The sequence below is a fragment of the Oxyura jamaicensis genome, chromosome 2 (genome assembly GCF_011077185.1).
Source record: "Oxyura jamaicensis isolate SHBP4307 breed ruddy duck chromosome 2, BPBGC_Ojam_1.0, whole genome shotgun sequence".
NCBI classification, from domain to species: Eukaryota; Metazoa; Chordata; class Aves; order Anseriformes; family Anatidae; genus Oxyura; species Oxyura jamaicensis.
In genome coordinates, this window is record NC_048894.1 from 36,852,320 (window position 1) to 36,868,048 (window position 15,729).

The window sequence follows — 15,729 nt, forward strand, 5'->3', positions numbered from 1 at the left end:
AAGGCAGTTATCTGTGAGATACTTGCAAAGCATGTTCTAAGGAGCTATTCTAACTTAGGGTACATCAGAGCTATTACAAAACAGGCATTCTGGCCTCACAGTTTAGATGGGGCACATTGCTCTGTCTCTTCCTTGAAGAGGACCGCTTAAGTTCTAGGGTGTGTTTTCATACCTTGTCCCCTTCACCCCTAAAAATACAGCCTTTACAGTGGAAAAAAATGGACCAGACAGTACGATGCGGAAAATTACCATGAAATTGCCTTGACCTGCTGACCTTCAAGCAACAAGAGATGCATCCACTCTAAAACTGGGTGGCTGAGCAATAATAACCTACTACACTCATAACCCCTGGTACACGCATCCTGAACGTCTGTGCTGGGACAGCAATCCCAGCGCAGCTCCGTTCTCCAATGACCCTGTGCTCTTAGGGTGTGAGTGAAGCTAAATGCCATTGACTGAGGGCGTGAGAAGCCTTTAGCAAGGCTGAAGCTCACGCAGGCAGACTTGTTAAGCACCGTAACCCACACCTTCATCAGCTCTCTTCAATGGGCATAAACAGCTTTATTAAAGCTTCCTGAGCAGTTTCCGTCTCTGAGTGCAACCAACCAACCCACCCAGAAAACAAGATCTTCTGACATACAGGAAGCACTGCTTAAGTTGACAACAGCTATAAATCACTCAGCCTGCTGATGTAAATGAAGTCAGGGTTTGGAAGAAATTCATACCGAGACCAAAGGAACACCCTGTCTGAGAAGGACAGCGGCGGACCCTATCTCTAAAGGGTCTTGGTGCTGCCTACGGGGAAGGGGAAGACCAGAAAAGCCCTGTGCAGCGAGGGGCATCAGCATGCAACTCAGAGGTGCTGGGGCTTCTTCCTAAGGGACCTGCTGCTTGGGGATTCACAGCACCAGTGAGTGACACAGGTAGCTGTGGGGACACTGAGCGTAGCAAGAGAAACCGCCAGGAAACACACCAAAGGAACATTTGACAAGCAGGACTTCAGAGTTAAGTTACTGAGAAGCACATGAACAGGCTTGGAAACTTGGGAACAGACTGAGACAAGCTGTTGTGAACAAACACCTTTACAACACACTGGGCACAAGCTTGCACTCGCAGATCTTTACAGGTGAAATGAACAGACAGAAGTGAGAGCTTTGAGAGCCTCCTGCAGCCAACAAGGAACCGAGGACGCCGCCACCTTCATGAGGCACAGCACAGCCTTGCCCTGGCTGTGGCCTGTCCTGCAGCATCAGGTATTTAACTAATAGCCTGGCACCTTGGAAATCCCAAGAGGAGCACCACAGGAAACTGACCACCTTCTTTGGCTGCTTCAGAGAGAGCAGCAGCTAAGCTGAATAAAAGAACCCAATGAAGAACATTTTCAGAACTCCTACAGAAAGAGTCTAAACAACGGTTAATCAACACTACTGGCACACACGTTCAGTGGCTAGAAAGAACTGCCCTCTTCCTCCATTTATGCATATTAAAAAAAAAAAAAAATCAGTAAAAAGAACCACCATTCCAGAAAACAAAAAGCCGTGTCTTAAATTTTCTGAAGCAAATCAATTCCCAGAGACACTGAGAAGAAAACCCGAGCACCTGTCATTGAAAAGGCTTGGAAACAGGGGTTTGTTTTGTTCTCTTGTGAAGCTGAATAGCAAAATTTCTGGTTGTTTCTATCGCAGTTTTAATGCATAAGAGAATGTAAGATGGTTTTAAATATTTAATGACACTAATAATGGTGAAGCAGCTTGAAAGGCTCTTCAGGTTCCATATTATTCAACTATGTTTATGGTTAAATGATGAAATACTGCAAGATTCCTTTCCCTACCTCAGCTTGAAAATTGCTAAATTTTAAAATGCCGCACGGAACGCAGGAGCTCAGTGTATCATGATGCGCAGTGACACAAGGCGCTATGGAAGCATAGCCAATTTAGGTACTGCTTCATTTGAAGACAAATATCGGTGCTAAGAGATTGGGATGCCAGGTTGCAAAGAATTTCAACGAACCTTCAAGTCCTGAAAGTAGTGACATTCATCTTCTTCCCCCATCAGAAATGCTCAGGTCAGGGATGAGTTGGAGAGACAGGGGAAAAAAAAACAGTAGTTTGAAAATTTTACTCATGGCTGAAACTTGTCTTCCCCAGGGAAAGGGAACCAATACATTTCAATGGGTTTTGGATGACTGAACAACTGACAAATGCAGAAAGTTTTCTTTCAGTAGGTAGGTGAGGATACAGGGATCACTCTAGGGGCCTGGGTGTAGGATCGTACATGGATAATAGTGTGATGACATTTTAAGAATAACCAGTTTTGCCACTTCAAATAAATGCATGGTTCCTTGAATTTAAGTCTTCAGAATATAGAGATGTTATAGCGAGAAAATGGCTACAGAAAAATAAAGAAGCTAAAGCTATGAGCTTGAACAAATAGAAACCAAGAGACCTACGTTATGTCTCTTTCCATTTGACATCTCTGGTTTCTGTAAAGGAGACAGACCCGTGTTTCACAAATTCTTGTCCAATTTATATACAGTCACAGCTACAGATTTATAAATAAAGGTTTGTAACCCTAATCTGAAAGAAATTTTCTCCAAGTCCTATCAACTCTTGCACCATATTAAAAGATTATGAGAAATTTATCCCAAACCATTGGGAGATTACCACAAGAGGCTCTAATTACCAGTCAATCTCTGATTTAAGGATTTATATAAATTTGCTGGACCAACTTCAAGAAATTAAATACTTGCTTTTTTCCCCGATATTAAAATGTGTACTTTGCTGAATTTAAATCTGGACCTATGGAGGTGGTGGTAAAAACTTTTAACTACTTGTTAGGACACGATAAAGGCCCTTCCTCTCCAAGATTAATATTCTGAATTGAGTCAGGATCGATCAGGGATTATCATCATCTTGAATCAAGACTTTTAAACCAAAAGCACTGTGGCCTTTCCGTTGGGAAGTGGCTGAGTACCATCAGAGTCACAGAGCGGTGGTGGGAAGCGAGGAGAGCTGTCCCCCAGCTCCTCCTGCTGCAGCCAGGGAAGCCCATGGACCTCCCTCGCTGCTGCTGCTCTGAGCAAAGAGCATGTCCTCCAGTTCTTCTGCAGAACTGCTGTTTCCCTGAACACTTAGCCTTTTTATTTAGGTTTCTGCTTTTAAGATGTGAACCTCGCTGACCCACTGATGGAATTAGGGAGTGTGAGTGCCACGGACATCTGGTGCTATTAAAAATGTTCTATGATTATCCATGTGATAAAACTTCTCAAAACTAAGAGAACTAAGACAACAACCCTTCGTACAGTATTGTATGGTATTCACTTCTTGTGATCTTTTTACAGGCCTATCTGCTCACCCAGCTGGTGAGCAGATAATTAACAGAAAGTGTATAATTAACATAATTAACAGAAAGCTCACCACATATATATATATATATATATGTATTTTTAAATAAAGAAGCTCAACTACCCAAACAACACTAGTATTATATCAAACCAAGTGATGCTAATGACTGTTCTTGCCCTCTCAAACTAGAATATAAATAGATTAAGTTATTTGGATTACTGCAGTATTTGTTGCTTTCAAACAACAAAAAAAAAGATCCAAGTTTTAAAACATGCATATTTCTAAGCTCTGATTGTTCCAAATATATTTGTATGATTGTTTTGGAGAGATTTGGTGCTGGAGAAGCAACAAGTAGGAAACATGAAGTAGAAGACAAGACTTTATACAATATTATAAGAAAAATCTATTTGATTACAAACGGGTCATGCCTGAAAGGAAAATAATAAATAAAAAGACTCATACTTCTAACAGCATCAAGCATTTACATGAACACAGTACACTCTGAAAGTAACAGCACAGCCCAGTGGGTTCTGTCCTAACGGGGCATTTTCTCCTGCAGAACATTTATCCTGAGAACTGAAAAGTCCATAAAACATCAAAGTCAGAGTACACAAAAAGCTGATCAGAGCTCATTGTCATTCCTAAGTCCATTCCCCCCCCCCCCGCCCCACACACACACAAAAAAAAGGGTTCCTTTATTCTAATACTTGGCTTCACCAGTCCAGCCAAGCCTCCCCACCCTCTCTTGGTGAAAATCCAAGAGGGTGTTTGGATGAAGGCTGTAACAGTAATGGTGCCCTATTAATCTGTACAAAAAGAAAAAAAAAAAAAAGAAAAAAAAAAGGAAAGGAAAAAAAAAAGAAAAAAAGTAGGACTTATTTTGAAAAATGTGGGATCCAGTGTCATTTTCTGGAAGGAAAACAGGCCTCCATGCGGGTATGAACGCAAACAGAAAAACAGCCATACCGACTACAGACAGCATTATTTGTTTTCCAGCAACAAGAAACCTTCTGTTTGTTGAGCTCTCATTAATGAAGTAGCCTCAAACAAGGGTAGCATGTTCTTTAAACAAACTTTTCCGTTTCTGGAATAAGACCGTATTCTAGTAATAGCCCCAGTTATCACTTACCAGGCACAGTTACTCAGTTACTGTCCAACCTATACCAGCAGCGTGGAACAACCAAATGCAAGTTGAAATCCACAGGTTCACTGGATGAATTCCGATGAGATACATGCAACTCTGAATCCCTAAATGAAGTTAGTGGTTTGTAACACAAGTCAGACATCTTTAACCCTAGAAAGTTCACAAAACTTCTTTTTAACTTACAAATAAGGCAAATTAACACGGCAAAAAAAGTTTTCTTCCTCAAAATGTGAGGAGTAACGAATTATAGGAGGCATAATTTCTGATTGACATACAGGTTTTCAACAGCATTATTTTTTCCATTTGTATTCCATATTTGAACCTAACTTTCAAGTCAACACCTTCCAAGTTTTTTCCCCTCAATCATCGAGGCATGCGGCAGACACGAATAGTTCTGTTTCTGCTTCCTTGCTAATATTTCAAGTAAGGTAGGAGCGTCCTTCCTATAAACTGCCCTATGGCAGCAGACACCACACACTGAGACAACAGGACATCTTGAAGTCAAAAAAACGTCAAGCCCGGATAATAGAAGCCTATTAACATCATCACAGTTTGTTTGGAACAACAAACGTTGGACGGCTTCATTAACAGAATATCCAGTAGTTACCTTTCCAGTAACACGGATGCAACTTGGCATTCTGATTCGGATTTTCCACAAAAATACGAGGGGAAATGGATCCATGCTGTTTCAGCCTTGGTATTTAAACAGATGCAGTGAATCTCAAGACAGGCTAACGCGGATCTTCTGAGTAGCTGGGCTGAGGCGTGTCGATCACTCCCACGTAGCCCTGCACTTTGAGAGGTTCAGAGGGAAGAAAAGAGAAATCACGATCTCCCTGAAGTCATCTAATTCTGTTCAAAGGCAAACATATCGTATATAGAAACGATGAACGCAAGCACAAAGAGTGAAGAAAGTAATACTTAAAAGGAAGCCTAGAGGAATAAATTAAGTAATTTAACATTTACAATTACTTTAAATTCAAATGGCTCACCTTCACTTTAGAATTACAAAGCCTTTGTAAAGCAGATTTTATATACTCTAACAGTTGAACAAAAGAGACTTTGCCATTAATGCTTACTAGATACAAATAAATTATTCATTAGTAGAACTCACATTTGGGTTTTATTATACTCCGCAAAATATACAGGAATCTTGAAGTACTGAAAGAGTGCAGGTAAATACAGTATTCAAGCAGTCACTATTTCTATGTACATGCTCATTAATTCTTCAAAAAAACCCACAAAATTATCAAATAGATCAAAATATTGTCCCATGTTTCCACACTATGTTCAGAAAACCAGCTGATAATTTACAATATCATAAAGATTTCCAGTTTCACAATACAAAAAGGATAAAAAGGAAATTGGAATCAGTTTGTAGTAATTTATTTGTACTTTACCAGGACATGCAAGTATTTCTTGCATGTACATAAGCAGTTTCATTTGAAAAGTAACAGTTATAGGTAAAGCAGAGCCCAATAAAGTAAATATTCATATTTAACAGATGAAACTTTAGCTTACTTATGTCAGTTTTTCATTCTCCAGGCAATTAAAAAACCACAGTAGTCTGTTATAAATTAAAAGAAAAAATCTTCGGGCAAGTCTGAACTACATTACAGGGACCTGTTTCTGCCGTTCACTTTCTAAATGGAGCACAACAAAGATACACAGCTCTTCCCACAGACCAGACATTGTACTTTTTGCTAAAAGGGAAATATACTTTTAAATTCACCTTCCCCTCCCCCTCCCTTGTAACTCCAGGATTGTAAAAACAAAGAAGTGATAGGGACATACAGCTTGAATCTTACGTACAATTTTATGATATAAGGAAGCGGACAAATCGTTGAAAAGAACTCTCGGTCACAACAGGGTTGTCAAGACATTTCATTTCAATTTTTTATGCAGTTTCATAGTTTCCAAGTTACTCACGTATTTTAAATTAAAAAAATCTCAATCCAAAACCCAAAAGTTAAAAAATCTAAAACTGTGCAACAATTCCTGTTTCCCTCCCACATCTCCCTCCCCTTCCCTTGTTTATTACACTGTACATTTTTCACCCTGACTTCACCTTGTTAGCTGGTTTAATTTTAGTATTATAAAAGTATGACAAGTTCATTTTCATTTCATCTAAAAGAAAACGAAAACAAAACTTAAAAATACATCTGCTTTCTTTCATGGTACATTTAATCGTGTCGGAAGGCTTTTAGATGATAAAAAAAATAAATCAACGCTTAAAACCAAATCTAAGCTTCTTTCCCAGAAGTGATTAAGGTTAAAACAACTTCTCAAAGAACCTATTCCAGTTTTCACAAAAAAGGTATTTAATTAAAAAAAATCTTTAAGTTATTTGGTCCTTTGGCAATTTGCAGCACAAACAATGCCTACTGTACCAAACTCATTTATTGCCTTCAAAATGGTTTTAGTTTTATTGACAATATTTAAATCTAGCATCCTTTGTGTTGTACAATAGTGTCGATCATTTACATCAAGTAGGGTGCCTAGTCTGCAGAAATTACTCCTGGCACCAGAAACAGAATGGTGGAATAGTTAAATAAAACAGTTTTGACATTCTTTATTTGAATTTTTTGCCATGGATTCAAAGTACTTATTCAAGAATTTATGCTTCTTCTGCAAAATATGCTCTTAAAAATCCCCCTAGAGTCTCACAGATTTTTTTTTATATGCAACCACAATAAAAAAACATCTTCTCAAAGGTCTGTCTTCTTTTTGTATTCAAATTCTGACAGCTTTTTTTTCAAAAGCCCAAGTCTGCTGACTTTCCAGCTTTAGGGTTCGCTCTTCAGACCTACAAAATAAAGCGTTCAATAGGTCTCAGAATCAGAGTCATTGAGTTCGTCTTCTTCTGTATAGGGGTAGCCATCCTCCCTGCCAATATTGTTGAAAGTACAATAAGAGCTATGGTCACTCCTCATGACTGGCAAGGAATCAAAGGTGACAGTTTTTGAGGTGTTGGTGTAATGATTGATGGTATTGAAAGTAAAGGAAGGCAATGTGCTGCTTGATGAAACAGGCATCATCGTGGACAGGATGAGAGCTAGGCAATCAGCAACGTCCTTATTGGGTGCACAGGCCAAAGCTGGTGTGTAACCTGGAAGGCAAGGAAGAACACAACTGTCACTTAAAACAAAAAGACAACGTACAGATTTCTCCAAGATCATGTCATCTTTCAGCTCCAAAAATATTTTACATTGCTTAACTCTGAACTGTTTAAAATAAAAAGAACTTAAAATTAAATGCATTATCAGTTCATATTTTTTTAAAGATTTTAGTTACAAAAACATCCCAGAGGTTGGTGGGCTGTTTTTTGTAAAGGTTGCTTCTTGCTAAGATCTTGAATACTCTTGGTACCTCTGGGGGAAAAAAAAAATCCCTATCACACAGCTTTCCAGCACAACAGAAAATGGAGCTTGTGTGCTGAACGTGGCCTCAAGACCAGTGCTCTCCCTGCCCAAGTGCAGAGCTGCTCCTTCCCCTGGGATTTCAAAGTTTCCATGAAGGCGCCTACAGGAAAATCAGAGGTTTATTAAAGTGGTCAGTGCAAAGAAAGTTCTTGAGATAAACTGAATGAAGTCTTACACTTGGGAAAGAGAAGAAAGTCATCTGAGACATGAGTCATCCGGTAAGCATTTACAAGGAAAAAAATCTTCCAGAAAATAGGAGAAGACCTCAAATGAAAACCAGAATATGAGCAAAGGAAAACTTGAATCATAGAATGGTTTGGGTTGGAAGGGACCTTAAAGACCGTATGGTTCCAACCCCCTACCAGTGGCAGCGACACCTAAGACCAGGTTGCCCAAAGCTCCATCCAGCCTGGCCTTGGGCACTTCCAGTGCCAGCTGCTATGGGCAAGTTCTTTCAGTGTCTCACTGCCCTCATAGTGAATAATTTCCTCCTTATATCTAGTCTAAACCTACCCTCTTTTAGTTTAAAGCCTTTCCCCCTTGTCCTATCACTACACTCCCTGACAAAGAGTCCCTCCCCAGCTTTGCTGTAGCCCCCTTTAGGTATTGTAAGGCTGTTAAAAGGTCCCCCCCAGAGCTAGTTCTTTTCTTTCTTGGAAAGAACTAGCCACATTTTTCTCTTTTCCAGCTTTTTATTTTTAAAGCACTGATAGGCCAATGAGTACAGTAATGATGAATCCAGAAAATGCCATAACCCTCCTCATTTTGCCAGTCTCTGGAGTTAGAGAATGTCGCCTTCCACTGTCGTGGTGCACACTAATATGACACACCGAAGGCCTAATAAGACTAATGCACACTAATAAGACACAAAGAGTCCCAGGAAATTTAGCTAGCCTATAAGTTAAGTAGTGCAAAAAAAAACCCAAACCAAAACAAAAAAGAAAAACTTGAGAAGTTGACTAAGTGACCAAAAATAAAACTTTGGCTGGTACCATGAAAGAAAATGGTAGGAATTTCTTTCAAGACAGGTAAACTTGCATAAATATTGTAAAATTTAGTATCTTTTTTTCAGATGCGGTTGATAGCAAACTTTAATCAAGACAATCTTGGAACCATGGGTAAAGAACTGGAATACTTCAGTGAGAACTGGTACAGAAATAAGAATGAACCCTCAGCATGACTACGTCTCGGAAGCATACTGCACAGATAATTTGTTGTTTCAGTTGCAAGAAATCTTTTGGGAACCAGGAAGATGACATTTTTTCCAAAGACATTTGTTCTTAAACCTTTCCAAAGTGTTCTCACCACATCAAGAGATGCTCTGTAACAAATGGTATGATTTAAAATATAGAGCTTTTACAATGCAGAGAATTGGAGTAAAGCTGTTTTTTCCTTTTTAAAAGCTCATTTTTTTTCAGTCAAGTAATTTTCTGTAGCTCAGATACAACAGCAGAGGGCTATTAAGTAGTTTCACACAAATAGATAAATACACTTGTAAAGATAGATAAATTTCACTTGTAAACTGAAAAGAACAAAAAACAACGAGAAGAAATAAGCAACAACAAAAACAACACCACACCTCAATGCAGCCTTTGTAGAAAGGGTCAATCTCAAAGATAAAGGGGGATCACCATGCCAAGCTAAGACTCTGCTCGATACATATTCTATATATCAAGACACACTGCCATGGAAAATAACTGAAACTTTACCTCCAATTTTATCTAGTTCTATCTGAAACGTTAAGCTTGTGTGGCAGATCACTACTTTTATCTGAGCTATGTTAGAGAATATCAGTACTGATGCATAACATGCCAGTGCCTGTTTCTTCAGTCTTGCTAAGCAGGTAGCTTTCATCCTCCTGCCCTCAAAAAAGAAGGAATCATACTCTTTCAAGCCTTTCTAATAATAATAATTAAAAAGCACCCTAAGTTTGTCTATATTTGTGCTTTATTAGTATCAAATAAATAAAAATAAATAACGCAACTATTTTTTTTCTTTTTGCTTTAGAAACACACTCTAGCAGTAGATGTGAAAATCCAAGAGAAGTAGACCCAAGTAGAGCGTGGCTATTGCTACTGCCAGCTTTTCCATTTAATGTGAAAAATATACTATGGAAAATGAGAAAACCTTTGCAACAGGTTTAGCAAAGTGCTGACATACTAACACTTCTAAGAATTAATAAAAATGTACAGTGACAGGTAAAATAGGTAAATTGATAAATCCCAGAAATATCTCCCTTGCTCTCTCACAGCTTGAAGTATTCATCACTTTGTGTACACTGAACTTTGAGCTGGCACATTCACCTGGGAGACAAAGAATTCATTAGCAATATCCTTAAGGGGGTCTTAAGATTTTATAAACAAAGCGCTACTAGAAAGAAATGCTAGGAACCACAGAGGGGAACTAGAGTAGGTAGCACTCACAGTTGTTTTAAAATTTAAAGTATTAGCAGAATTAAAAAGAAGTTTAACACGTTACAGTTGGATTCCCAAGCTGCCAGAGAAACGGGACTTCTTTGCAAACAACTTTTTTCTCTGTTATGCCAAAGGTCTGCTCTATCCTTGGACTGACTGGCTACACATGAAAAGCCCACAAAAAAAAATACAAATCATGTCTCCAATTAGCACACTTGTGATGAGAAGCAAAAACCAGTAACAGTGTTTTCCCATCTTTTCACTTTTGGGAGTTTCATTTAGCAGTTACCCCTGTACACCTATTTTAGGGGAGAAATGATCTTTAAATCACTACAAGCAGCGTAATTTGAGAAACACTGTAAAAGGAAAATCACAGTAGACATCAGGAAAGGAAAATATTTCCAAAAGGGAAATCTAATCAGAACTATTAATCAGACACATCCTTTCTGGGAGGAAAACAGACAAAACAAACAAACAAACAAACAACAAAAAAATAAAACACACACACACACACAAAAACAGCTACTGCTTTCGTTCTAAAGGCATTTTGGAGCATAGCATAAGAACAGGAGTATCTCTTAACAGCACAGTTTTGGAGGACCACAGATTCCCTACGTGAAAATATTCAAATGAGAAGTCAGTAGATCTCATTTTCTTTTGTCCTTATAAGTTACAGAATTTATTCTCTGTGATAAAGCGGTTACTTTTTCTTACTCCTATGTAACAAAACACTCTAATGAGCCAGTAACTTGAGACCCAGTTACCGAGACCTGTAATTCATACTTGCCTTTAAAAACTACCACCAGTACTAACACCTGACAAAATGGATGGCAATTCAATCCAGCTTAACAGCTGAAAGTTTTATTTTACTTTGAGTATTATGCTTTTCTGTTTCCAGTACACCAGAGCAAGTGTATTTATAGCATATACAGTATCAAACCAAACCTTTCTATACCATGACCTGTATTGTTCTGAAAGCTTTCGTTCTCCTTACACTTCTACAGCTTTTCTAAAATGATCCATCACCAACACACCACTTTTTGTACGGGGGAACCTACTGCAAGTATTATATGAAATTTCCAAGTGGTTGTTGCTTTTCAGCGAGCTGAGTTTAAAACCATAGTTCCCTGTGGGGAAGCAAAGTTAACTTTATTCTTACCATTTTCATCTACAGCAAGTACACTCGCTCCCTTTCCTAAAAGTTCTTGAACTACAACCGTTAGTCCGTTTCGAGCAGCAACATGCAGAGGTCTGTGGAGGCAAGCAAACTGGTACATAAACCTTAGAACAAGATAATAACTAACACAGGTAGCTTGCATCTAGTTACATGATTATCAAAGTATTTGTATGTTATTGACACATTGTCCAAATACAGCATATACAATAACCAGGATCAGAAAAAAGACTGCAAATCTCTTTTCTCACTGCAAATAAACTATAAAATAGTAACTGTGCACTTCTATTCTCTTTTTATGGAAACACACTGTGGGGAAGTAGCTGCTAGAAATGACGTGCTTATTTATGCACTTTATCACATTAAAAAGTTAGAAAAAAATATACTATTAATAAATCCTTCACTGTTTAACAGTGAGTGTCTCATCTGAGAGGTACTGTATGTCACTAGCAATAATCATTCGAATACAAACAGCAGCATGGTAGTCACATTTTATTGCATACAAATGCTTTTCAGAGATGCAGCAGCATTTAATCAATCTGCCTTTTAGAAACCACTATATTCCACTGTGACTAGAGATGAAAAATTTATAATGCATGAAGCAAGAAGAAAAACAAACTACTTTTCAAAACCTCAGACTATTAACCATAACTGTTTTGTGGTGACTTGATCTATCAAGGAAATCATAGCTTTCCCTCAACTATTCTAATTACACCTTCCTCAAATACAACAGTTTTTCAGAATTGATTTCCCCTGGCTTAAATAGATCCTGCCAACACTCAGCAGGAAACAGAATAATCAGCTTACTTCCACTCTGCTTTATATTGCTCTTCATTTGTTTTGAGGTTCTTAAAATTGTTTGAATTAACTGAAATGTATTTTGATTCGGAAACAATTGTCTCACTTTGAGAACAGAAACGCAGAATACACAAACAGGAGAAGCTGTATCTATTGTGCTTATGTTAAAGTATTGAAATTCAAGAACTACTGCACACCACTGATACAATGAAAAATGTAAAAAAAGATTTTCATATAGAGCCAGCAATTGCAATGCTCATCGTGCCACCAAGTAGGAAGGACACTGTTTATAATGAATGCTGTTTAGACCAAAGTCAGTTTAGGTACTGAAAAACATTTGCTAAACCAGTAACATTTTAAACAACTATTAAAATCCTGAAATTTACATAAACATTATATGGAGGTGCAAATATGTACCTATTTTTCCCCACAACATCTGCTGATCGGACTATATGAGCCAAGGCACGTGGGTGGAATTAGATGAGCCTGTGGTAGTATACTTTCCCACTTGTGTTCCCATCTCATTTTTGCTTTTCCTTCTCTCTAGATATTCCTGTTCAAGCCAGAAACGGGGCAATCAATCCCCTTCCTGCTTTCTGGATATTTCCACTGCCTGAGGTGCACCATGGTGAGCAGCAAGAGCACAGGAAGGAAAGTCTTACTATCTTAACTCCTTACGTTCAAGCAGATCTCTGAATAGTTGGTGAAACCGTAGGGGTTTGAACATGACAGATTGCAGAGGGGATGCAAGGCCAGAAAAATACTCTAGTTACTTAAAAGTTCCAGAAATTTTCTTTCCTAAATGGCCTATATGCTAGTATTATGAAAGCAGTCTAACGATTCATGGGCATAACTCAGCTACATATCAGGTATCAAATACTGCCTATAATACAGATACAGTCTTAAAAAAGGAAAAAAAAAAATGCAGACAAGACATTTTAATAGCCCATCCTGAAATATATTACACAGTATGACATACTTATACATTTTTAAGCTTTCTCTATAATTGGACTAAATAGGCTTAATTCTACTTGATCGTAGATCTTAAGAAAGCATTGAGAATACTACATTCTCTGTAATATTGAATAGAAAATAAAGTCTTCCATCTCAGTAACAAGAGATGTTTTCTGCATGCATAGAAGCATGCAGAAGAATAAAAGCATACTTCAGCTAGTTGTTTTTTTTTTAATAGCTAGCTTTGAAGAGCAAATCTTAATGTGACTCCAGTAAGTTTAACTCAAGTTAATTTTAATTGAAAAATTAGATCATTTGTAAAACAACAATACTGGTTTACAGGTAAGTCAGTGGATTGCAGTAAGCCCACACAGGATTCCCTGAATCACAATACTCTAAGAGTTAGTTATTATCATTTTTACACAGCTAAAATTTGAACTTTAAATTTGAATGAAACACCTTTTCAATTCAAGTTGGTTCAACTCTTTGCATTAAGCAATTCAATCAAAATTAAACCAATTTGGAAAAAAAATGAAAACTACTCTACTTCATGAGCAAGTTACTGGTTTTAGCAGAAACACACCAAAAACTAATCTGAAAAAACACTCACTGCTGATACATACGTTTGCAAGGCTGCATTGGTGGCATTGATGAGGTTTCTATCCGTAATCTTCTCCAGTATTAACAAGGCACTAGTTTCATGACCCTTAATACAGAACAAACATTTGTCATATAACAAATACTCTTCAAAAATAGCTTTGAATGCCTTTTCAAAGTTATTATCTGCAAACAATGCTTGATAACACAAAGCTCAGTGTTGATGAAGTGAGACTATGCACGCACCTTGCTGCAAGCCAAATGGAGTGCTGTGTTCTTAGAACTGTCTTGCAAAGTCAGATCAGCCTTAGCACTGCTAACCAGCACCTCTGGGGGAAATAAAGATTTGTATTAACTAAAAGCACATTCTGCAAAGTTTTAAGAACTTACATTTGTGCAAAATGAAAGTGTTATTTTGACAAAATATAACCACAATAACATAACTACTAGGCAACTTTATCTGCAGTAAGACTAACAAACTTAGCTGAAATGCATACAAATTTCCCTTTACCAACTGTATTTGTCTGCCCATTTTCTGCAGCCATCATTAAAGGTGTTTTCCCAGAAGCATCTACAGCATTTACTTGAGCGTTGTGACTGAGCAGAAGCTGTAGACACTCGACATGATCTGTAAAAGCTGCTGCATGAAGAGGAGTCCTGCAATAAATCAAAATATGGTCATGTTCAGCTTGGCTTTCTAATTCATACAAAGAGAAATACTGACTGTGATCATGCAGGTACAAAAGACAGGGCAGTTGATCATTTACTATCAGTACTGCTGGAGTTGTGGCTGGTGCTTTTAGATAATCACCTTCAAGTTTCATACATAGCACTTTATTATCTGGGTAATTTATAATACAGGTATAACTTGATTGAGAAAAAAATACACATAAAATACTACCCACAAAGTGATGCAATTTTAAACGTGCCTGAACTTGTCTACACAATAAAAAGCTAATTCAAGTTTACTGAATCAGAACAAGATTTAAGAAAATCATTCTAAAATTTCTAGCACAGAATAAAAAATCATCAAAGAATAAAAAGAGGGGGAAGGAATAATTAAGAGCCATTAAAAACAAAATAATGATATAATTTAGCAGTTGATGCAACCATTATGTACATTCTTTCATTACACAGATGCATACTTACTTACCTTCCTTTTGAATCTGTTGAATTTACAATACCAGCACCTAGTGTATCAATTAACATTTCTGCAGCACCTTCATTGTCGTTTATCCTATAAAAAATTAAACAGACTGTTATTTACAGAATGATAAATCTTTGGTTAAATACTATGATGAAATCTATAAAGAATAATTTTGCTCTTCCTTACACAGCACAATGCAACGGACTGAAAGAATTTCCCTCCATTTTCTGGAAAACTTCCTGTTCCAGGAGGAGCTCTACACAACTGTCATGACCTAAAGAAAATGTAAAGTTAGGCATTATAAAAAATGGAAAATATCTATTTATGGATTAGAACATAAGCATTTATCTAAATTAGATTAAGCAATGATTTATTTGAAAGTTTTAAAGACACACAGGCTATATATTTGATAGGCATTTGCTTAGAAACTAGGACATTTTTAGAATCCAGAAAATCAAAGTGATATTTAACGTCATAAACTTTGTGAAATTTAAAGGGATCTCATGCTGTCTGAAGAACACACAGAACATTCAGTTTAGTTCTTTACATCTTCACCTATCAAACTCTTCTGACATTCATCACTAAGTATAAATGAAAGTGCCTCTACCATATGAGGATTTTTTTTTCTACAGTATACCAGTACACAGGTAGCTAAAAATTATAAACATTTGTTCGATCTTTGCTGCATATATGCAGTGAAGATTAGTTCACCAATCAGCACCATCTGAAGATTTG

At 37.4% G+C, this 15,729-nt stretch overlaps 1 protein-coding gene across 4 annotated transcripts in view; it reads right to left on the reverse strand.

Annotated features, from left to right (window-relative positions):
- Positions 1–5,858: 5,858 nt before the first annotated feature.
- The window catches only part of ANKRD28 (ankyrin repeat domain 28), a 117,865-nt gene continuing 107,994 nt past the window's right edge, over positions 5,859–15,729 (reverse strand). For 3 of the 4 annotated variants that reach the window (XM_035317660.1, XM_035317661.1, XM_035317659.1), the window contains exons 22-28: positions 15,181–15,268; positions 15,001–15,084; positions 14,359–14,504; positions 14,094–14,176; positions 13,874–13,956; positions 11,484–11,575; positions 5,859–7,597 (exon numbers count right to left, since the gene is read on the reverse strand). In XM_035317660.1, coding sequence (XP_035173551.1) covers positions 7,311–7,597; positions 11,484–11,575; positions 13,874–13,956; positions 14,094–14,176; positions 14,359–14,504; positions 15,001–15,084; positions 15,181–15,268 — 863 coding nt within the window. In that variant the 3' untranslated portion in view covers positions 5,859–7,310. Of the gene's footprint in view, positions 7,598–11,483; positions 11,576–13,860; positions 13,957–14,093; positions 14,177–14,358; positions 14,505–15,000; positions 15,085–15,180; positions 15,269–15,729 lie in introns of all 4 variants that reach the window. The other variant, XM_035317662.1, reaches the window with a different exon arrangement.